Below are 25443 nucleotides of genomic sequence, written 5' to 3' on the forward strand. Positions count from 1 at the left end.
TTGCATAGTGCGATATGTGTCTGTTTTCTCCATGTCTTGTTCTAGCTCTTTTTGTTATGATAAGACTGTAGGAACTATAGCTGGGCATCTGAGCAGGCCTTGTGTCTTCATGGCTGCCTTTGGGTTGTAATTCTTCACTCACTGGATTCCAGCTTTCTCTCTCGCTATCCACAGCTATCAGGATGGAACTCCTTTGGGGCAGAATCTGTAAAAAGCCAATTGACTGTAAAAAGTAAATTTGCAAAAATTTCCCTCCAAATTCTTCACCATTTGCCATTCCTGAGCCCAAGGATTAGACGTATTAATGCATGGGACCATGGAACTCTTTTTCATTTCCCCAATGCTGCTGTTTCCTGGGGGAACCATTTCCAAGCAGAACCGGCCTGCCTGATTATGAATCTTCCCTTGTTGTTGAAAGGCTGTGCTGCTGCTTGTCTGGGCCCCATCAGGTCAGTTTCATCCTACTACTCGGCAGTTCTTGCTACTGCCACTTCTGCTGCTCTGCTCTGCTGCCACCACCCACCCCCACCAGTTTCCTCAGCATTACAGCCTGCTGGGAATTGTTGCTTTATTCCTGCAGGTGCTTCTTCCCCCGCTCTTTATATAGTCCTCCCTGACAGGAAGGGAAGAAATAAATTTCAGGGTCTCTAGAAAGTTACGGATATTTCCTCATACTTAAGGGAGCTACATTTGGGGCAATGTTTTAAATATGACTCCCCCCAAGAGTTCAGGGGAAAATGTAAATAATTTTAAAGATAATTGCTTAGCAGTAACAATTTTTTTTTTTTTACATTACTCTAAATACTATTGTGTACATACAAGACATAACTAGGGACCTTCGTTTTCAGTTTTTATTTTATTTTGCCCAGGAATTTATCAGTGTTTATTATAATGAACAAACAGCAGGAGAATTTAAATTGAAAAAAAATGTCTTATTTTTCCACTGATTTTTCCTCCCGTATTTGTTCGTTACAATAAACACGGCTAAAACCCGGGGAACAATAAAATAAAAACGTGAACGTGAAGTGCCCTAAATATTAGGGATGTGAATCGTGTGATCGATCGTCTTAACGATCGATTTTGGCTGGGGGGGGAGGGAAATCTGATCGTCATGTTTGTTTTTTTTTAAAAAATCGTTAAAAATCGTAAATCGGGGGAGGGCGGGGAAACCGGCACACCAAAACAACCCTAAAACCCACCCCGACCCTTTAAAACAAATCCCCCACCCTCCCGAACCCCCCCAAAATGTTTTAAATTACCTGGGGTCCAGTGAGGGGGTCCCGGTGCGATCTCCCGCGATCTCCCGCTCTCGGGCCACGGCTGCGTTAATAGAAATGGCGCCGGTGGCCCTTTGCCCTTACCATATGACAGGGCAAAGGTAGCGCCGGCGCCATTTTGGTTCCTGACACCCGACGTCACGAGTGCAGGAGATCGCTCCCGGACCCCCGCTGGACCCCCAGGGACTTTTGGCCAGCTTGAGGGGGCCCCCTGACCCCCGCAAGACTTGCCAAAAGTCCTGCGGGGGTCCGGGAGCGACCTCCTGCACTCGCGCCGTATTGCCAATATTCAAAATGGCGCCGGCGCTACCTTTTCCCTCACTATGTCATACGGGTCGTATGACATTTTGGGGGGGTTCGGGAGGGTGGGGGATTTGTTTTAAAGTGTCGTATGACATAGTGAGGGCAAAGGTAGCGCCGGCGCCATTTTGAATATTGGCAATACGGCGCGAGTGCAGGAGGTCGCTCCCGGACCCCCGCTGGACTTTTGGCAAGTCTTGCGGGGGTCAGGGGGCCCCCTCAAGCTGGCCAAAAGTCCCTGGGGGTCCAGCGGGGGTCCGGGAGCGATCTCCTGCACTCGTGACGTCGGGTGTCAGGAACCAAAATGGCGCCGGCGCTACCTTTGCCCTGTCATATGGTAAGGGCAAAGGGCCACCGGCGCCATTTCTATTAACGCAGCCGTGGCCCGAGAGCGGGAGATCGCGGGAGATCGCACCGGGACCCCCCCACTGGACCCCAGGTAATATAAAACATTTTGGGGGGGTTCGGGAGGGTGGGGGATTTGTTTTAAAGGGTCGGGGTGGGTTTTAGGGTTGTTTTGGTGTGCCGGTTTCCCTGCCCTCCCCCGATTTACGATTTTTTGACGATAAATCGGGGGAATTGTTATTGTATCGCGGCTCTAACGATTTTTGATGATTTAAAATATATCTGACGATTGTTTTAAATCGTCAAAAAACGATTCACATCCCTACTAAATATAATATAAATCAGAAGCCAGCAACTATATCATACAACCCCAGTAACAATTTTAATTGATAGGCAAGAATTATTGCTTGTTGAAATATTGCATAGTACGCAGAAGCCTCAGCTTTTTACTGTAAGATTGTGAGGAACAGTATTTCCAATACTAGGCAAACAGCAACTACTACCGCTTAGCATTTCTAAAGTACTATTAGATGAACGCAGCACTGTAAAAATACACCTAAGAGACAGTCCCTTCTCAGCAGAGCTTACAATCTCTTCAAGACAAACAGGACAAATAAGAGACTTGTGGCATTTCGTGTATTATGGAAAATGATAAAACAAGGGTGTATAATCTGAAGAAGCAAGGGTTAAGATTTAAAAGTAGCCTCACAAGATGGGTTTTTAGGCTGGACTTGAATAAGGCCAGAGAGGGAGCTTGACTCACCGACTCAAAGTCTATTCCATCAGAGCTTCTGAATGAACGAATTAAGACGCTGAGGACAGAGCCCTCTACCTCACTGATAAATCCTTTCCCTTCTCTTTCTCTGTCTCTCACAGTACAACAAGCACAGTGAATATGGAAGACTCACTCGTTTTGCCTCGTCCCCAATGCACAACCTCTATGTATGTGTCCGAAACTTTGTCTGTAAGATCGGTGAGGAGGCGGAGCTCTTCATGGCACTGTATGACCCCAATGAACAAAAAATGATCAGGTATGAGGAGGGGATGGGGGAGGGGAAATATCAGGAAAAAAAAGTCGTTTACTGACATAAGTACAGAGAGTAAAAACCTTGAAGGGTCAAAACATTTTACAGCATGGATATGAATCAGTGCTGAAAATTAGTTGTCAGTCTCTTCAGGGCACGAGACTGCCCTGCTCCCCACAGGGAGGCCGACCTTTCCTTTCTCAGCTACACCGAGATCCTACCTTTCGCCATGGGGCAGAGGATCGGGCCCCTGTCCGGGGCACACAGTGACCCTGCCTGCCCAGCCACCCGCTCCATGCCTTGCCACGTGGCAGCAGAGGACAGAGGGTGGTGGTGGCAAGGGCTGGGGAGGGGGTTTTCACCCAGCCCCTTCTGGAGGTGTGGCTACCTGGTTGATCCTGCCTATAGCATATGCTTGTCTCAAAGATTAAACCATGCACGTGTAAGTATTCAAGGTGCGGTCTCACCATGGAGTGCACAATAAAGCTCTGGAATTTGTTGCCAGAGGATGTGGTTAGTGCGGTTAGTGTAGCTGGGTTCAAAAAAGGTTTGCATAAGTTCTTGGAGGAGAAGTCCATTAATGGCTATTAATCAATTATTCTTAGGGAATAGTCACTGCTATCAAGGGCATCAGTAGCATGGGATCTTCTTAGTGTTTGGGTAATTGCCAGGTTCTTGTGGCCTAGTTTTGGCCACTGTTGGAAACAGGATGCTGGGCTTGATGGACCCTTGGTCTGACCCAGCATGGCAATTTCTTATGTTCTTATGTTCTTAAGTACACACAGCCCGTACCGTGAAACTGCAAATGTCTCATAAAATCAGTTCTGGTTATTTTGATCGCTCCATCTGTTACTTGGATAACTGTAGTAATTCTAGAGTTAATACATGCTTACAAGCGCTGACCTCCCAAAATGAGTGCATGTATCAGACCAAAAGCAATCTGGGCTCGCCTTGTCACTTAGGTGACTCTAGATAAACTTGGGCCAACTGCACATTCCCAAGACGGTGACGATACATTACTATGAGTTGATAACTTACTGTTACATTTCATATCAAATCATCAGTTAGAAGTGAAATGCAATTCTTTCCTTTTTATCCTGTCCTTGTTACAAATCTGTGACAAATTGTGCAGCAGAATTCACAGATTTGTAGGAATATGATAGGGGAGCAATATGAACATTTCTGGTCACTGGCAATGGACTAAGATCGCCAGTTCATTTCATGTAGACACCCTTTTTTTTTTTTTTTTTTAAAGTCCGTACTGACCTGAGCTTAACAGATTAGTACACTTCTTTTGCAGTGTGGTTTGTGAAGCAGCTATAGCATAACTGGGTTCAACATAGACAGCAAGATGAATCAGCCTTAATGCCTAGGTGATGTCATTTAATGGCACTGACAAGGACCCAGTTCTCATAGCTCAGCAAAAGTTTTACTAAGGATGCACAGGAGGAGTTCCCGCACACACATGCTGCCTTGTGAGCCCCCTCATTTTCTTCTAGAAGTTAGGCTTTACCAAGGTAGTCAACTCTCTAATCCCCACATGCTTCTCTAATTATTTCTGATTCATTCTGTTGTCCATGAAGAATCCTGTTTACAGATATGCCAATGTGCTTTTTCTGTTGACAAGCAAACATAAATCAGTCATAACATGAGGGGAGTCCCAAGCAGAGGGTTGCATTGCAAAGTAATTACTTAAAAGACAACCTGGTCGGAGGTAAAGAGAACTTTCATTACCTGATTGTGGTGTGTGGAGCCTTTTTCCTGCTTGGCAGTGCCTCAGTGGAACTTTTCTTATTTTCCCTGATTTGTGGCTTCTGGGGGTAGGCAGGAGCCTGCCCCAACGGTGTACCCAAGAGCCAATCAGGTTGGACCTTGTTACAGGGAGGGGCTACAGGAAACAACTAAAGCAGCCTTTCTTTGGCATTTTCACTGAGGTAAAGAGAACTTTCATTACCTGATTGTGGTGTGTGGAGCCTTTTTCCTGCTTGGCAGTGCCTCAGTGGAACTTTTCTTATTTTCCCTGCATTGTGGCTTCCCCCAGTTTGCCAGAAAGCTCCCAGGATGGGTTGGATTTGGAAGAGGTTAGTGAAATATTAAATGGGAAAGAAGTATTGGAAGGGGGGACTCTTCCTTCAATAATTGAAACTAAAGAGAGTAAACTAGAAATGAATGTAAAATCTGCTAAAGAAGTGCCGAAACATATGAAGGGGAAAGCAAAATCTCAAGAAATAATAGTAAGACCTACATCAATAACCATGGATACTTTGTGGAATGTTTTAGTGAAGTTAGACTCTTTTATTAAGGATTTATCTAAAGTTGTTAATGAAACAAATGATACAGTTAAAAGTAATTCATCAGCCTTGATTAATTTGCAAAAGCAGAATAATATTTTTGATCAACGCTTCTTGAAGGTGAAAAAGATTCAAGTTCAACAAATTAAGGCCGAGTTTGAAATGCAGAGGAAAATTGAAAATATTGAGAATTATGCACGTGTCTTGAATCTCAGAATTGTCAATTTTCCTTTTATAAATAAGATCTCTCCTATAGAATTGTTTAGGATGTATATTGAGAAAATTTTGAATATAACTGGTCAGAGTATGCCCACTATTGTAAGGGCATTTTATATAAGTAATACAGTTAAAACAAAGGATCAGGTTAATTTGACACAAGATAATGCTGTAAAAGATTGTAGAGAAAATGTTGAATCCACTATAGATTTGTCTGATCTCCTAGAAAAATCTCAAGATGAAATTGTGGTGAAAAAAACAGGTACTATGTTGGTAACTTTTGCATTTATTTCAGATAGGGATACTATCTTAAAAAACATTTTCCGCAATAGGTTAAAAACCTTTTATGGGAATAAAATATGGATTTATCCTGATTTAGTAAAAACCACACAAGCTAGAAGGAAGCAGTTTCTCGAATGAAGAGCTAAAGTAAATGAGAAGGGCGGTCATTTTATTCTCCGCTACCCATGTAAATGTGCCATAAAATTGAATGGAAAGAATTATCAATTCACTGACCCTGAGCATCTCAGAACCCTTCTGGGAGATTGAAGGAATGTCAGTTAGTATAAATGAAGGGGTTTAGGAACCTACATTTCTTATACTTATTGCTTAAATAATTGCTCATAATGTTTAAATGCTTCTCTAAATTTTTCTTTAAAATCTCAGATGGATGTATGAAAAGTGATTCTTTTGAAATATGTAGTATGGATTTGAAAATATGTATAGAGTACTCCATCTGTAAAAGTCTTTATAGCAAGTAATGTATTGTATTTACATGTTAAAATCATAAATAAACAATTTAAAAAAAAAAAAAGACAACCTGGTCACACCAGGTGAAAAGTGGACTACTGGGTGAAGAGGCTGTGTACAATTGCCTGTCCAAAGTTACTGACACTTCAAGACATGTTATCTAGACAACAGTGGGATATAAAAGGTGTGAATTAATGACCAGTAGCAGCTTTGCATATCTCTTCAGTGGAAGTGGCCCTGAGATGAGACACTGAAATTACCATGGCTCTCACTTGATGAGCTTTGACAGAGTCTGTAATCTGTAAATCAGCCAGCGCATAACTGTGCACTGTACAGTCCATTAGCCAATTAGATTTGTCAATGACACTTCCCCACTCATTGGGATTGAAGGACAAGACCAGTAGAGAAGCTTGATGATGAGGTTATGTCTTTCTCAAGTACTACTGATAAAAATGATTTCAAAAGAAATCTAAAAATGTATTTATTTAAAAAGACTTATTTATGTGTCTGGCACCACGTTTCATTGGGCCTTTCTCTGTGCTTCAGCATCTGGGTCCTGTACATATCAACTAAAGCTATCCCCTGCGTTGAAGATCTACAGTGTATTTCATGTTTCACTACTTAAACCAGTAATACTCTCTTAGCCTTCAGAGTGTCACCTGAACCACAGGATTGGCAGCTGATGAAGACGCAATATATGAAGCCCAAGAGATTCTGGATTCCCACCGGAAGGGTAAGAAAGCTGAATATCTGATTTCGTGGAAGAGTTACAGTCCAGAAAAAAATTATTGGGAGCCAGCTTGCAACATCTTGGACCTCAATCTCTTGAAAGACTTTCATCGATGGTACCCAAAGAAACCCACAACCTCAGAAAAGGGGCTTAAGAAGGGGGTACTATTATGTGTGGTGCTCCATGGCTGCTCCTGCGAACCGTCACACTAACCCTCCTGGCCGGGCTGTCCACACCAGCTTCTGATGTGGCTAAACATCCTCATTCTTCCTCACAGTGGGATGCCATGAGGTGCCACAGTGCTCCAAGCAGCAGGACGCCACCCACTCTGATTGGCCACACTCCTCCATAGGCACACGTGTGCCCGACATCACTCCCACATGGGAAAATCCCCACCGTGCCACCTGAAAACATCACATGCTCAGACCTATAAAAAGCCCTTGCTGTCTGTACCTCACCACTTCAACAACATGTCCAGCTACTTTGAGTAGGGTGTGTTGCTTCTCTGCCTGATCCTAGTCTTCATTTCCAGCCTGGTTCCTGTCTTCAGTCTTCATCCAGCTTGTCCTCGGTCTTTCTCCAAATTGTTCTTGTCCTTGCCTTCTTCCCTGCCCATCCATCTCTTTTCTCCTTCCTCAGAGGTGGCAGCAGTGAGCTGATATGCCTGGCAGGGCTGAAATCCCTCAGATACTGGAACTGCGATCTCAGGGTTGCTGAGCTGTAGAGAGACTATAGATAGTGAGTAGACAGGGTATGCTATATTCATAGCCAGTAATAGATGACAATCTCACATAGTTTCTTAAAGAGGCTCAGTAGCTGGAAGGTGTTAGGCCCCTGAGGAGTGAGTACCTGGTTCCAGGGAAAGCTCTGAGAGAGCGGTGGTAACTCATGAATGTCTGTATCTGCGATAGCTTCCAGGCAATAGAGAATCTTCAGAGTCTTCAGGAACATGGGCCCTCGAGGAACGAGTACCGGTTCCTATCTGCAATCTGAAATAGAGAAAAGAGAGCGAGGCCCCCGAGGAGCGGGTACCTCTGGTAAGTCCGAGGAGGCAGAGTAGCTTGGAACGAATCCCATATCCATGTCCCTTGCTAACTCAAATCGTAAGCGTAAGTGAAGACCTTATATGTTGGAAGCGGATGACGTCAATACAGGGGGACGCCCCTGAGGTTCGCGCCCTTGCTGGTACATACTTCGGAGCGCGCGCGCACGCCCTACGTCATCAGGGACATGGAGGATTGGCAACGTCGAGCTGGTCTGGGGACGCCGGGGAGAAGCGGCATGGAGACACCGTGGCAGCAAGCCGTCCATCAGATCCGGAGGGCGTCGCCACAGAGGTAGAGAGGGGGAGCGAGGATGTAGAGCAGTCCCGAATGCAACACTTACTGACTATTAAAAACACAAACACACTAAATAATATTCCCAAATAGTTAACTTCGTCCCAATACTTTTAAAAAAGAAAATTTCCCAAGCAAAACCTTACTGATTCTTTTCAGCCACCAGCAAGGTGATCCTCTCCTCTCAGTGCTCCCATTCCAGTCACCTCCGACACATAACTGGTCAAACTCAAAGGTTATAATGGCATCTGTCAACTTTTTAAAAAAATTCAACCTGGTCCTGATTGGGACCATATATGTTCACCAATGTAAATTTTCTTTGCTGCATAGAACATTCCAACATCATATACCTCCCATCCATATCACTACAAGATCAAGTAACAGGGGCACATTTTTGTCAATCAAGATGCAGACTCCCTGCTACGTGTGTTACAGGAAGAATAATATATGCTACCAACCCAACCCCCCTTCAATTTCTCATGTTCCACTATAGTTAAGTGTGTTTCTTGTATGAAAATTATATTAGCTCTGCTTCTGCAAGCAAATTGTTATATGTGTTTCCTTTTGAGCCGAGAGGAAATCCCTCGTACATTCAATTATAAACAGCTTATCTTGTCAGCCATGTCAGTAACTTCCCATATCTAAATCACTGACCATAACAATGTCTTGGAGGGTATCCAATGCCTCACATTCTATGAAAAAGAGTGTGAGGTATAAGAACAAGACTTAGTGCATTGAGATGAGATATCACACATCTAAATCTAGATATTAATGAACAGTGACAGTAGCCAGCAGCCAGAATACCAGTTACCCGAAACATCTTCAACTGGCCCCCCACCCCCTCTCCCACAAATACTAACTTTAACCCAACCAGAAAACCCAAATCAATATCAGAACAAGCCTCAAACATAGGGAACACTATGAAATCCCTACTCCCAGCCCCCCGTTACAGGTAATATAATAGTACCCATAAATCCACAAGTCTCCTACCAACCCCCCTGTTGGGACCAGAGAGTGGGTCTCATAAAGATACCTTGGAGCACCAAAGAGCAACCCTTACCAACAAACCAATCAACCATAATACCCACCCCATTCCCCTACCCCTGGAACCTAAAGGTAATAATAATAACACTCATCCACTGAAGAGTGTAAACATTCTGAGTGATCATGAAAGGAGCATACTTTGTGAGAGGAACAGAATTCAAAAAGCAAATTAGATTCCACCAGAAAAGAGAATAAAAAGAAAAAGGAGAAAAAAGGCAAGAAAGATAGAGGGATTAATAAACATGTTGATAAAGGTGAACTGGTAGATGTAGTGTATTTGGATTTTCTGAAGGCATTTGACAAAGTCCCTCATGAGAGGCTTCTAAGAATACTTAAAAGTCATGGGATAGGAGGCGATGTCCTTTTGTGGATTACAAATTGGTTAAAAGTCAGGAAACAGAGAGTAGGATTAAATAGTCAATTTTCTCAGTGGAAATGGGTAAAGAGTGGAGTGCCTCAGGGATCTGTACTTGGACCAGTGGTTTTCAATATATATATATATATATATATATATATATATATATATATATATATATATATATATATATATATATATATAAATGAGCTGGAAAGGAATACGACGAGTGAGGTTATCAAATTTGTGGACGATACACAATTATTCAGAGTAGTTAAATCACAAGCAGATTGTGATACATTACAGGAGGACCTTGCAAGACTGGAAGATTGGGCTTCTAAATGGCAGATGAAATTTAATGTGGACAAGTGCAAGCTGTTGCATATAGGGAAAAATAATCCTTGCTGTCCGGGAGCATGGATGTCCTAGGGAGATTCATTGTCTAGTAAAGTCTATAGAGATTTTTGGGGAGAACGGGGGACTAGCAAACATATTTTAGAAAAGCCAATGAGGAATCTGGGGAAAGCGGGGGACCACCAATAAAATGCCAGTGGAGACAACACCCCGGACATCGGGAGCATGGAGGATGCTTAAGTTAACACTCACTAAAGAGCCCACAGCGGCATTTTCAACTAGTGGTCACTATGATAAGTGACTGTGTAAAGAAAGAAGTGTGACACGGCATTTAATGTTGGGCAGCTTAGAATTAAGTACATTGCATAACAAGATTAGATTTTGGATCTGGATGGGGTGCCATTCAAGCCCCCACTAAGTTTGCTTCATAACAGAGCAGAGGCGGTCTAACTAAGAAAATAGGTCCGATAAACAAGACAGGGGATAACTGTGACTAGCAGGCGGCGATTTTTATTAATCGGTTTAAATAAAGATTAGAAAATAGAAAATAGCACAAAAGGTGACAAGTTCATACACACAGAGTGGATAAAAGACATGGAGCACACACTTAGTAGATTAAGGGAGGGACCGCGTTAATCAGTTTAGTTCCGTAAATTGGTACTACACGCAAAATGCGATCGTGGAGGTATTCAGTTCTCCATCAGGTCCGCAGCACAATAGAGCAGAAGCGGTCGACGCAGGGATGGGGCCCCCCCCCCAGGTCCGATAATCACAATAGCGGGAATTATTAGAATCAGCAGGCGACAAATAAATAAATAAAGAACTTGAATAAATAATAAATAATAAAAAATAAGAACAAACAAATAAGATCCACATAGGGGGCACAATAACCGGATTTATGCATAGAAATTAGATAGTGGGAAAATGTGGAGGAAGTACTGGCAACAATTGAGATTGATTACATGCACCTGAGGCAGCCTCGGTCTGGGGAGGACAGGGAGTCGTTGGCCCGCGGTGGGTTTAAAAACAGGTAGAATAGGTAGGGACGCTGGAGTCATGTACTGAAGGCGTCTCTCACTTTACACACGTAGTACAAGAGAAAAAGTAAGTATTAAAATACCTTAGAGGTGGTAGGAATTGTATTAACGTTGGAAGTTGGTTGTAAAAACATTGCATTTTGATTTTATTTGTTTAAGATATGTTAACACTGTGAACCCGGACCGGACATAGTAGATTTCCCTCCCACAGTCCCTGAAGCAGGCACGCAGTGCCGAAACATGGCCAATGTCGGGCAGGCGAATCCGAACCCATAGGAATTCATGAGGGCGGCAGCCTTGATAAGTATATGAGAATAAAAACGGATGAGTGGGTCGGATAAGCAGCCAGGGAGAAGGGATATTATAAGTAAAAAGAAAAGAAAAAAAGGAAAAAGAAAAAAAAGATGAATACAAAGTGTGAATAATAAAGAGCAATATATGGGGCTAGTGAGAGGGATAACTAAAAAGTGGTTATCCTTGAACAGAGCCACTGTACAAAAAAACCACTGAGCAAGGTTTTCCCTTGAATTAGTAGTTATTGTAGAATTATTTCATAAAGGGAAAGAGGTTAGTTGGTGCATAATTAATTGTATCATAGCATGGGATCTTCTTAGTGTTTGGGTAATTGCCAGGTTCTTGTGGCCTGGTTTGGCCTCTGTTGGAAACATGATGCTGGGCTTGATGGACCCTTGGTCTGACACAGCATGGCAATTTATTATGTTCTTAAGATAGAGACAAAAAAGACAAAAGAGACTTTGCCAACACTTAAAAATATCAGGAGTATCGAAGTTCAAATACTGTGAATAAACAGTTCTTCTGAGGACGACATATTCAGACATTTCCACAGGTCCAACGACCGCAGAAGAAGCGAAGTCGGGAACATCTCCATGGTAGTTAATGACCATTGGTGCATATATGAAAACAGAAGTCCTGAACACTGTTCAAAATATCTGTATTGAATTTCAATTACACCAACACACATGAATTCAAGCAGCTGGTGGGAACCCATGTGCCAAGCATTGAAAGGTCAACAATCTGAGGATGCCACAGCTCCTTATCTGTAGCGCACATGCTACCATGACAGCCTTGTATACAGCGCTCCAATAGTTGTGATTGTAATCAGCAAAGATAATGATGGTGCCAAGGGGGAATCAAGCAATCGGATGGGGAAGAAAAACTTTAAAATAGAATAAAAGTCCCAACATATCTCACTCACAGTCTGCAATCCCCCCAAACATGGGCAAATCTGGAACTTCCTGTTGAAATTCAGGAACAAAAAGAGAGAATAAAAAAATGGGCCACTCCCATCGGGCAGCGAAGGTCGCAAGGCTCAGACATTTTACTCACAGGCACATTTTAGTGATGCCACTGAGGCATTGGATGACATAGATGCAAGTAATTTTTCTGCTTCAACAACAGTAGGGAAGACTGTTGTCTTATTATTAATTATGACTCTCATATGGGCAGGATAAAGCATGGTATAGTGGACACCCATATTTTGAAAGTCTGTTGCTGCTTTTGTAGTTCCAAGGAAAAGTCTTGGAAAATTATAATTTTAGTACCTTCAGACAACAGAGTCCTTGCAGAATGAGCCACATTCAGAATACACTACTTATCTGTAATGTAATGCAGTCGCACAATCATCACTCGAGACTGACCACCACAAGCCAGGGCAGAGAAAAATGAGCAGTGCACGTGGTCTATTTTAAGCTGCCTATTGTCACAGGCAAGGTCTACCAGCTTAGGAGTCATTTTGAAACAAATGCAACGAGATCATGCCCTTCAGCTTTTTTGGGCAATCCAATGATCCTTATTTTGTTTCTCCTGGAGCAATTTCCCAGGTCATCAGGTTCTGTAGCAGCCACTTCAAATGTGTGATCCCATTTGTCAAGTTTGGTAAATGCGGCAGTCAGTGAGTCCTCGAGATCAGCGACTCTAGTTTTACTTTCTACCTCTTCAAGTCTAGCTGAATTCTCCTTCACTGTTTCTACCAGCTGTGCTATTTTTTCCATGACAATACCCAGCCTTGAGCCTAGTTTCATTAGTTTAGCTGCAAAAGCCTCCAAGATGATAGAGGCTGAGTTTACACCACCCACCACTTCAACAACTAAGTCATTGAGTTCCTCATCAGAAGGTAGGGCGTCCACCATGTCTGTCAGTTCCAGGGCTTTATTTTTTAGTGCTGAAGCATTTTACTACTGCGTTCAGCCTGCATCTTAGGAATTGAACTCTGGCCCAATTCTTTACTCATCGAGATGACCTCTAAACGCGGCTGAGGGATAAAGTTAGGATCAATTCTGAAACAGGCCCAACGGGATCTCTACTAGGCACAACCTCTCTCACTCAGAGCATAACCAGAAGTCTGCTCTCCTGTTTTCTTGATTTTCTCATCCTCATCACTTCTCTGCAGAGTGCCAAGTTCCACCAATACTAATCATCAAAAGTCCCTTTTTCTCCCCAGCTCAGGCCAAGTTTCAAGTGCTTGCATTGTAGGCTTTCATGGGATAGCTGAGTAAATTATTTAGATGGAAATTCTGAAATCTATGCAATTCTATTCTTGCATATTCATAATGTAACACATGGTTCAGACACAAAGTTTCAAGGTGAAGGCCAGCTATCTACTAAAGCCCTTGATGAGGAAGTTTTGTAGAGTTTTCTTATTCCTCCATAGAAAAAATGCAGATTACAATGATTCACTATAGCCACAATTGCACTTGCTCTCCATTTTCTATTTATGGAAGAGATGTGTATTCAGCCTACTGATGCTCTAAAGTGGTTAATGGCACTCCAGGGTCTTCGAGGAATGTCCAAGCCAGGAGATGCAATGTTTGGATCTTGAATGAGATATTTGTTCTTGAAAGTTCACACTCTTTCACTGTTTTTGCCAGTGTTCTTCCAGATTTAGCTGACAAAAACTTGGGCGGCAGCAAATTCACAGAATGGGGAGCAGGATTCAAGTTGTCATTGAGACACATTGTTGAGGTTTTGGTTAATAGGGAGATTGTTGTTGGCAAATAAATGTAAAAACTGCTTTGTAGTTTGCATGTTCCTATTGATATTTGATAGCAGAATGTTTGTCAGAACTGGGAATTATAGGACTGGTGTCAGTTTCAATATTTGGGTTATGATACACATCACATTATTCAACTGCACATCTAGCAGTTTTGTTTATGAGCTGCCATACAAGACTGGAGCACAGTACTCCACCAATGAGTAACCTAGTGATAAAGAAACAACTCATGACACATTAGCCCCAGGTCATTTCTGCAAGATTCTTTAGCAGGGTAACAATTATTTTGGTCTTTATATCAGTCTGTTATATATTGAATAAAGGTCAGACTTCTATCCATGATAACTCCTAGATATCTTGAAGTAAGGTCATAATGCACTATGGACTATCTTAGAAGGACCTGTCACAGGAGATGTTTGTTTTTCAGGTAGAAAACACATGTTGACTTTGGAATGATATGGATCAAGTTCCCATCAACAGAAATATGCCTCCAATAATAATAAATCAGCTATTAGGATATTGGTAGTGTTCTTCAGGTTTGTGCAGCAAGGGCTATTTTATTTGGATAAACTTGAGAAATAATATGTGTAGGAGCCCCAAAAGTGTCCCTTACTAATGTGATAGGCCTCTCAAGTGGGCCTTATCATCAGAGTTCCTTAGAAAGGATTCTGGATGGGGGAGACCATTTAACCTTTACTTGGATTTTGATATTAAGTTTAGTAGAATGAAGGTGATATGGGGATACTATTGTCATGACTAGGGGAAGTATGATGTTAAGAATGGCTACAGATGTTTAGGAAAATGTGGACTGGCACTTATCTATTTGGTAATTCCATCAGTCATCCACTAGAAGGCTTCATGTATGATGAAATAAACAATGCCTATGTGGCTTGGGAATCTGGTGAAAAAATGTTCATTGGACTTTATTGGGTAAATATCTCCTTTAAGAGGCGATGGGAGGAGATCCTTTTGTTTGAGATTTGGTGAGAAGAGATTGCAGGGACCCACAAAGGGGGTGGGATGCTGAGCGTACCTCTCCCTAAGAAGCAGTCTCTGCAGGGGCTTTCTTCTCAAGTAGAAAGGCCCGAAGTGTGGAGGTGTTTCTCTCAAAGGGGATACTATGAGAGGATTCAACCTGAGTCCAAAGGAAGAAGAGTAGTTGTAGGTCCCACCCTCAGTGGACGATACTGAGAGGGTACAATGGGCCGCCGCAACCGGAGCCTCTTCCGCGGCATGGGCCGCCCTCACTGGGACTCTCTCGTGGCAGGAGTGCCGCCGATGCCCTCTCCTCTTCAGTGTCAGAGAGGCCGCTTCCAGTGTCGGGGCCTGCCTGCGGCCTAGCTCCTCCTCTCTGCCTTGTCAGCAGCAGGATGCCGCTGTCCAGGGTCCTGAACTTCCTGTTCCTCCTAGGGGGCAGGCCTGCGGCAACAGCTTGCCAAGGCCATGTGCCTGGTGGGACTGCCTTGTTCCAGGTTTGTTCCTGTACTCTTGGTTTCTAGACCCCAGAATTTTTTGGGGGACTTTTTCTTCCTACGACCTGCTGGAGGCACCAGCTTTTCTGGATTCCATGACCCGCAGGAGGCGCCTGCATCCAGTCTTCCATCTCCACAGCGAGTCCAGGTTTGGGTCCCACGACCTGCAGGAAGCACCTGCACCCCACTGATGACCATTGCTACAGCCTGATCCCACCTTGGATTCCCTCCCAGGTCTTCCTTGTGTTTTTCATTCTTCGTTTGTTTCCTTGTACTCTGTTTGTTTCCTTGTTCTTCTGTTCCTTGTTCTGTTTGTTCTCTTGTTCCTTGTTTGTTTTGTTCTTTGTTTGTTCTTTGTTTCTTCTTCCTTCCGCTGTTCTCTGTTCTTTGCTCTGTTCTTTGCTCTGGCGTCTTGCTCCTTTGCTCCACTGTTTCCGTGTTTCCTTGCTCTGCTATTTTGTTACCTGTGCTCTGCTGTTTCTTGTTCTTTGCTCTACTGTTTCTTGTTCTTTGCTCCGTTGTTTCTTGTTCTTTGCTCTGCAGTTTCTTGTTCTTGCTCCGCTGTTCCTCTGCTTCCTTTACTCCACTGCTTGTTCCTTGTTTCCTGTTCTCTTGTTCCTCATTCCGTTGTTGTTTCCTTGTTCTCTTGTTTGTTCCTTTTCTTGTTCTATGTTCTGTTCCATGCTTTCCAGATGACCTGCAGGAGGCGCCTGCACCATCTTGTTCCAGATACCTTGCCCGGTTCTACCTCCCAATGGAGGGGAGAGGACTCCCTTTGAGGGGGGGTACTGTTGCACTCCTCCTGTAGCTGGAGCCATGGGAGGCACTTACCTTCATGGCCCAGAGACCGCAGCAGCCTGGGACCTCTCCAGCCTGCCAGCCCGATGCCATCTTGCCCACAGCCCGCGGCATGGTGCCGCCACCGCTCCCACGTGGGCGCAGACCTGAGGCCACCACAACCGGAGCCTCTTCCATGGCATGGGCCGCCCTCGCCGGGACTCTCTCATGGCAGGAGTGCCACCACTGCCCTTTCCTCTTCAGTGGCAGGGAGGCCGCTTCCAGCGTCGGGGCCTGCCTGCAGCCCAGCTCCTCCTCTCTGCCTCGTCAGTGGCAGAGCACTGCTGTTCAGGTTCCTGGACTTCCTGTTCCTGCTCCTAGGGGGCAGGACCGCGGTTCTCTTCCCTTCTTAAAGGGATAGTGAAGGTGGGGCTCCGCTGGCCCTTCTGTGACTCTTCCCTGGGCGTTGTCCTTCTCAGTCCTATAAAAGGGCCCTTCAGTCATTCCTCCAGTGCCTTGGCAAGGAGCAAGTTCCTTGCTGGAGCCAGTTCTTCCTGAGCCGGCCTCCTGTGAACATCTTGTCACCGCTCCTGCCTGATCCTCGTTGTTCCAGTCCTGATGTCTCAGTGTTCCGCTCTGAACAACTCATGCCTCTGGAGATTCCTTGCTTTTAATCCGAGTTCCAAGTTCCATGTTTTATCTGCTCCTGAATCCAGTCCCGACTCTGGAGGATCCTAGGGGCTATTTCACTCCTTTGCTATGAGACTTCCTGAGCCTGTCTCGCTCCCTACGTGGTCCGCGAACCAGCCATCGGGCTGTGTAGGGTACGTTGGGGACAGCATGATCCACGACCAGCCTCCGGGCTGTGTAGGGCACCTGAGGTTCTTGCTTGCCCCCTCTGTGTCCATGTCTGCGTTCTAAGTCTTCAAGGACTTTCCTCGTCTGTTCCAAGTCTTCAAGGACTTTCATTGCTTGTTCCAGCTTCCCAGACAATGTCCATTTCACCACAGGGGCAGATTTCTCTCGTCCCCGCGGATCCGCACCAGTTGGCGATGTCCCTAAGTACAACTTGGCTCATCTTCCCGGAATCGGGAGCACACCCAAGTGCTCCCGCCTGCGGCTCCGCAATAGCTTGCCAAGGCCTACAGGCCACTTCACCTACTGAAGGCGCGATCGCTCCTCAGCGCTTCTGAAACAGAAACATTTTATTTGGTTATTTGATTGCTGTCTACAATAACTCCAAGATCCTTTTCCTAAGTGTTGTCACCTAATATGGGACCTAGCATTTTGTACACATAGTTGTGATTATTTTTCACTATATGAAACACTTTGCACTTTTCCATATTACATTTCTTCTGCCATTCAGATGCCCAATTCCCCAGTCTCACAAGGCCCTCCTGCAATTCCTCATGATCTGCTTTGGTTTTGACTACTTTGAATAAATTTGTGTCATCTGCAAATTTGATCATCTCATGTAAGGTGATCACCAGCATGGCACTTCTTAAGTTCTTATATTCTCATTGCACCCTTTTCTAGATCATTAATGAATGTTAAATAACACTAGCGCCAGTACAGATTCCTGGGGCACTTCACTATTCTTCTCTCCATTTGGAAAATATATTGCCTCCTAGCCCAAGGCTTTTTAATTTAGTCAGGCATTTCTCATGAAAGACTTTATTAAATGCCTTCTGAAAATTCAGACACATTATTTTAACTAGTTTGTCCTTATCCACATATTTATTTACACCTTCAAAATATTCTAATGGGTTGGTAAGGCATGACTTCCCTTTGTCAAATTCATTCTTTGAATAACTTTGTGTGTTCTGCAAATTTGATCATCTCACTGTTTTCCCTAGTTGATTGATGAATAACTTAAAGGTGAACAGAGGTAAAATAAAATAGAATAAATTCTCCTTACTCAGGGTTGAGGGCGATGGGTAGCTGGAGAGACTCACCTGTGGCAAGGTCTAGAGAAGCCATGGCAGAAGCAGGAATAGGCCGGGTCAGAGTAAGGTAGCAAGAGCCCTGCTGATTGGCTCCCATTGTTTCATTCAGTGATGACAGTCAGGGGTTGAAACTACTGCTGCAAGGGAATTGGCAAGAGGGAGAGAAAGTGAAAGTAAGTGGCTGTGGAGCATGCCTGCGAACCTGGAGGTGAGTTGGGTCACAGTTCCATTAAGCCACCACTATGGAAAGCTTGAGCCAGCAAGCAAGAGAAGCAGAAGGAAGCATTCAATTAGCTTCCTGCCGCAATGAAAAGACCTGGGGGAGGGGATTGTTATGCTAGTGGCAATGCCAAAAGTATCAGGGCATTCTTGAAGAGTGGTGCTGCCTACAAACCAACCTGGGTAGAAATAGAAATCTGGCACTGGGACTCCTCAGGAGAAAACAATTCTCAGGAGCACCATTTTCAGCAGGAGCAGTGCTGGGGGAAAGATCGGTGGCAGCAGCTCGAGCTTATAAAAACAAAAATGGTCTGCTAGAGAGATTACTTTTGAGGAGGAGCTTTTGAAGAGAAGAGACAGAGAAACAGCTGCTGCTCCATGGTGTACAAAAAGATATTCATCAATTTTTGAATATTAAAGTCACTTATCCGGCTAAATTTTAGCTGGATAAGACATTATCTAACTAAAGTCTAGCCAAATAAGTAAGGGACATTATAGGAGTAGAGTCGAGTTAGCTGATTAAGTCATCCAGCTAACTCCAATATTTGGAGTAAGCCAAAGAATTTATTCGGCTAACTGTAGATATTGAAAAGAGCAGAATTAAAGTTATCTGGGAATGTGTTTCTGGCTATCTTCACCCTTAACTGGCTACATTCAAAGGATTATAGTTGGTTACATGCAGATACTGTTTAAACAAAAAAAAGCTGTGGTACATACCTGCCGGCTTAGTCTTCTCCTGACCTCTCTCTCTCCCCACCCTCGGTGAAATACATAATGCCCATGGTGGTTGAGCCTTCCCTCATCCCATAAGCTCCCCAAAATAATGCTTAAAGATCGTGGGCCCATAGGTCACAACACCTGCCCCTCCCACCTCAGAATTGCAGAATTGACCATTAAATAATACCCTGAAAAGCCCATCCTTCCCCCTTCTCCATGTCAACCTAGACCAAACTCTCCATAACTCTAACAGTGGCCCAAGATCAAAGAGCTTGAATCAGTCGACGTCATTTGGAATGACAGTAGTAGAAGAGCAGGAGCAACTGGGGAATATTTCTTCCCCCATGTAGGACACAAAATGTTTGGTTTAGGGTAAAGATGGTCTGAGGATGGAAGAACAGGATGACAGAAGGGACTTTTTGGGTGGGGATGTAGTTATTAGAAAGGGATGAGGGCTTAACTTTGGACATTTTTTGGAGTGGAGAACCCTTTTTCACAAAAGGGATTGAGGGAGGAGTTCTTACTTGTGACTTATTGCCCATTTAACCAGTATGGCAGTTTCTGCCACTTCCATCCATTTAGCACTCGCAAAATGCTAAATAGCATTTAAATGCATTAAACTGCAAAAAAGTAAATGAAATAGGAAAAACAACAAAACAAAAATCCCTGACAGAAATAGGTAACGAAATGAAACAAGTAACAAAACATTTTTTTCCCCATGCACACTTCTATAGATAGAGAGAAAGAGAGGGTGAGGAAAAGGTGATAAGAATCTGTTATCAAGATTCAAAAAGACCGAGAACAAAAGAAAAATGGGCAAGAAAATAAGTAATAAGAATGACAAAGAAAAAAGTGAGCAAGAATACAGTTTGAGAGAGAGAACACATAGAGATCAGATGATAGTATAAATGTATCTGGGTATTATTATGATTCTGCTCTCTCTCCACTGCATCTCTCTCCGATGTTTCTTCCTATGTAATTCAGATAGCCAGGTTGATAGCAGCAAGATTAGATGGTTCAGCGAAACAGTCATTTTTCTGGCTATTGTTTTTTTAATTCTGCAAGTCTTTCTTCCTCCTGCAGGACTTTGTTTGAGCTGCAGTGCAAATTTAATTTTTTTTAATTATTATGATTCATCACATTGTCCCTGTAACCGAAGCAGATTTTAATGATCCAATACAGATGCAAATTTCATCTTTACCCAAAAATGACATTTTGGTATCTTTTCTATTACATTTCTATAGATGTGTTCTTTTCTGCCTCCATCCCTCCTACCCACTCTGTAAAAAAAAAAAAAAAAATTAAGTAGGATTCCTTTTTCTCCTCTCTGATAAGAGAAAAGTGGAAAACAAAAGAATCAATCTGTTTATTCTGGGAGAACTGAGCACAGGTTATCTGAATGCCTTTGGTGATAACTTATACTGCCAGGTTTAGGCACAGACACTCTGTTCTAAACTTTTATCAAAATGATGCTTTTTCCATGGCTGCTTTTAAAATGAAGCTGGCTCATCCTATCAGATAAACCTTTTCTACAGAACTTTTATGCCCAAATGAAGGATCGCATCAACTCCATATCCATTTTTTTTCTGAATCCTTTTATTGCTCCTCTCCCCACATGGTCTTTCACTTTATTTCTCTCTAGCAAGCGTTTTATCTGAAGTCATCATGCATAGTCTCTCTGTCTTCTTCTTGATTGCAAATGTCTTTTCCCCGTATGAAAATCACTTTACAATAGAGGGACTGTGACCAGGTGCTATTGGTAGAGGCTGCCTACACAGCCTCTGGCTCAGTCAGCTGTTCCTGAAAACTCCTAGCTTTATTTCCACATCACAATGCCTTCAACTTTAACATAAAAAGAAACCAACACTTAGCTTCCTTGGAGCATTTGATATACACTAAGATTTATTTGTTTCTCAAATGAGATTAGGCCCCTTAGTCCAATTCCCTTTTTCCCTCCCAATTGACCAGCCACTTGGGTCAGCTCAGTTTCTCCTACTCCTGTGTCATCTGGGATCTGTCTGTTCCTCCCTTACTTTCTCCACTTCCTGTTTCCTTTTCTTCAGTTTTTAGGGTCCCTTCCAAGCAGGCCTGGAGCTTCATCTCTCTATCTCCTTAAATTCCACCTAGGGACACCCTTCCTCAGTTTCCAGCCCTCCTGGTGCCTTTCAACCAACCAAACTTTATTCCTTGTCTTTTGTCCCTCAGCTGTTCCTCTATCTGCATGCCCTTCCTCCCCCCAAACCTCTTACCCGACTTGGTGTGAGGTATAAATACCCCATCACAGTAGCTCATGAGGAGTATGCAACTAGCTTAAGCCATGGCTGTATAATGATTATAAAGCATATTTTGAAGGTACAAATTTGAAAGAAAGATCACAATATCCAAAGAAAGAAAAAGGTTTGTAGTAAGCAGCCATTGCTACAGCATGGTTCTGTGGGGAAAAACAGAATCCCAATTCCATCTTCAAATAGCGAGAAGATCTAATTATGAATGTATTTCACATGCACATATGTACAGGCAGACAGGCTCTTCTGCTTCCTTGGTCCCCTGCCATGTCTGTGGGTCAGGGGCATCATTAATCCAGGCATTGCAGAACAGAGCAAGATGGCAGCAGCCTTGGAACATTAGCAGTGTGGGGAAAGGAAAGGTGTATGGTGTTCCTGCAGCACCGCCTCCTCCCTGCTGACACACTTCTTGGTCAGGAGGTATGAGGAATGACCTAGGGGTTAGGGCAATGGACAGGGAAGCCAGGGTTCACATTCCACTTCTACTGATACTCCTTGTGACCTTGGGCTTGCCACTTAACCTCCCATTGCCTCAGGTATCCACTATGCAAGTAATCTGAGTTACAGACTTCTCGTACTTTTCTTACATTTTTTCCCCTAATCCTTAAATTTAGCATTGAGTCTGCAACATCTTTGCCTACTCTCATTATATGTGGAAATCTCTTGGTCTGACCCTTGATACCTGGAATTTGAACCCAAGCATTAGGTTTATAGGAGAGCTCTCAAAGTATTCAGGGCCTTGGACTTTCCAAAAATAAAAAAGATACTCTTTCCCTTCCTTCTCATGCCGAGCACAGTGGGTGATGGATGCAAGGGAGAGGCGGCTTCATCCCTCTGCTGCACCGCCAGGACTCAAGTGAGAGAGCATGGCAAAGGGGATGATAAAGGGAGAGGCACTGAGGAGGAGGAGAGAAGAGCAGAAGGGCAAGGAGGCAGTGAGAGGGACAAAGGAACCCAGAGGAGGAGGCATGGCACAGGGGAGGAAGAAGGACAGAGGGGCACATGGGAAGGAGGTAAGGGAAGGATAGAGGGGAACAGCAGTGTGAAAGGAGAAGGCATGAAGGCTACAGGGGAGGGGTAGGGAGAAGAGTAGAGGACAGGACGACCGGATAAGGATAGGGATAAAAACAGAGGGGAACAGATGAAGGAGTCAAGGGAAGGAGCAGAGGTGCATGAGTTTGGTAGGGGAGAGAAGGAGAGAGAGAGAAGAAAGGAAGGACCCAGGACTGGGAGGACAGAAGCACATAGGTAAAAGGACAGAGGGGCCAAGAGAGTGGGTAGGAGTCATAACAGAGGGACAAAGGAGAGTGAGGGGTGCAAGGAGGAAGAAGGAAAGGCAGAGGCACAGTAGAATGAAAGAAGAAATGAAGGCACAGGGAGGAAGTAAGGGCAGATTTATATAGGGATGGAAGGTGGGGGAGAAAAAAGAGGAAAAAAAGGGTTACAGGGATCAAGGGGAAAAGGGCAGAGGAGCACATCGAGGAAAAGGACAGAGGACAGAGGAAAAGGAACATAAACAGACCCAAGGAAAGTAAGAGAAGTTGCAAAAGGGCAGGAGAGGGTGGAAAGGGGGAGTTGGGAGTAAGCAGAAAGAAAGTACAAGGAGGGAGAATGAAAAATCTAAGAGGGGGAGGAATTTGGGTGTTACCACTTTATGGTACATGTGATAGTGCCAGAAATGACTGTGGAGGTACTTTCCTACAGGAAGGTGCATTGGCACTACACATTGATTCCTTGCACTATCATGTGTAGCAGAAACCACTTCGGGACTGCTCCCTTCTCTCCTGACTAATCTGAGATGGAGCAAAAGCGAAATGTTCTGAGGTATGACTGACACTCTGTGCCTTTCCTCACTTTCTTATTCATCTCCAGTTCTCTCTCTGTTCCCACTCATATTTAGATATACAAAATTGCATATAAACTGAGTTATTCAACATTAGGATAAATCCGCATTCTTTGTAGCATCCTGTAGATTACCGCCTACCTTCAGTGGAGCCCCACATAGCTGCCGCAGTAACCTGCAGCATATGTACACTGCTGCAGTTTTTATTTCTATTTCTGTTTCATACTTACTGTATACGCCAGCTTTTTCCCAAATAGGGAACCCAAAGGGGTTTACATCATAAAAGCAATACATCATAAAAAGCAATACAATACAATGCAATTTATCAGAATGGCATAACAAAATACAATAATAATGCACAAGTTATATACAATCTCACTGTTGGTCATCTTTGGAACTAAAGTGGTGCATGTACTGGCTGCGGCAGGCCCGCGGCTAGGCCTTCTTATCCTCTGCTGCCTACTCCAGCGTCTGGCTCCACTTCCCTCGCGGCTGTGGGCCGCCGTCTCCATCCACGGGCCGTCCCCGGCACTCCTGGTTCCACGACGGACTCCTGTGCTCTGCGGCGGGCCTCTCCGCGTGGTCCGCGGAGAGATGCCGCCGTCCGGCGCCGCACCACTCCCTAGGTGTGCGTGCGTGCATCTCAGTTCCGTATGAAGGGCCTGCGGCGGGAACTTAGCCGTGGCCCCGGATGATGACATCATTGAAGCTCTGGTATATAAGACCAGGCTCGGCTCCTGTTAGTCACCTTTGCAACAGGTCTCCACGCTGGATGTGTACTTCGTTGCCTCCTGGTGATTCCCTCGTGTTTCTGGCTCCTGTTCCCTTTGAGTTCCTGTTCCTGGTTTCGTCTTCTCTGTTCCTGTGCTTCATGCTACCCAGCATATCCCTATGAATTGATCTCCTAGACCTGACCACTGCCTTGCCTGACTACACTATTGATCTTCTGCTGGACCCAACCACTGCTTTGCCTGACTACACTATTGATCATCTCCTAGTCCTGACCTCTGCTTTGTCTGACCACGCCATTGCTTCTCTCCTGGACTTGACTTCAGCCTTGCCTTGCCACCACGCCTTGATTGCCGCCAGCCCTGACTTCAGCCTGTTCTAAGATGCCTCTACAGTCTTAGTCCTAGACTTGGCCTTACAGGCTTCGGCCTGCTCTTGCTCGGGTGCCCCCTGTCTGACTCTTGTTCCTATTGGCGCCCGGGTCTCTGGGACTCTGCCTCGTCCAGTACAGACTCTTCAGTTTTGCTATTGCTGTTCCTGGGCTGACCTCTCCATCTTCTCATCAATAACTATGCACAGAGGCCCACCTAACTCCAGCCGGCCCCGGAACCCAAAGGCTCAACCCACGGGGAATGAGGGCTGGTATTGGCAAAGCTCCAGCTGGCCTCCGTCAATCATCCCACTCCGCCTGCCGATGGTGGGGACCCATAGGACCTCTCCTACAGGTAGCATCAACCCCACCTCGGCCCAAGGGTCCACCTCCTGCACAACACAAGGGGTCATGATACAAGTTCCCGAAGAGTTCACTATTGAAATGTATATAATCATATAATCATATAATCATGTTTCGGTTCACTGTAAGCTCCAATAAGTTCCTCCTTGCGCCTTTCATGTTCCTTGTTAACTGTTCAGCAAATAACTATTAATTATTAATTGTTTAATCAGTTCAATGTAAACCGCTAACGAGGCGATAGTTCTTCTTCCTTGTAAACCGGTGTGATATGTATATTATACAGGAACATCCGGTACATAAATCCTATAAATAATTAATAAATAAACAAATAAATAAATAAAATGATTTCCTGCTATAGCTCTGATGCTCGATTCACAAGCCTGGCTTCTATTTATATTTATGGTTTGTGCTTTTTTTTAGCACTTTTTCTCTTAAAAAATTGCTTATGCATTGGCTTTATTACCCTGTCTGTGTACACATTGTCTCCTGAACTGTTAATCTACAGCAACCAAATTGTCAGGATAGGTCTATCTATGTAAAAAGCTAGAAAGCAAAATAATGTTTCCCATAAAACTTTGGGATCTAGCAGAAGAGTGAAAAAAATGACTTTTTCACATTAAACATAAATCTACCCTAAAATTGAAAAAAAAT

General features: G+C 44.1%; 1 protein-coding gene across 1 annotated transcript in view; it reads left to right on the forward strand.

Moving 5' to 3' along the window:
- LOC115087992 (dedicator of cytokinesis protein 2-like) overlaps positions 1-25443 on the forward strand; it is a 1829205-nt gene that overhangs the window by 202199 nt on the left and 1601563 nt on the right. The window contains exon 8 of the mRNA XM_029595813.1: positions 2799-2953. Within this exon, the coding sequence (XP_029451673.1) occupies positions 2799-2953 (155 nt within the window). The remainder of the gene's footprint in view (positions 1-2798; positions 2954-25443) is intronic.

Source organism: Rhinatrema bivittatum, chromosome 1 (genome assembly GCF_901001135.1).
Source record: "Rhinatrema bivittatum chromosome 1, aRhiBiv1.1, whole genome shotgun sequence".
Lineage (NCBI taxonomy): Eukaryota > Metazoa > Chordata > Amphibia > Gymnophiona > Rhinatrematidae > Rhinatrema > Rhinatrema bivittatum.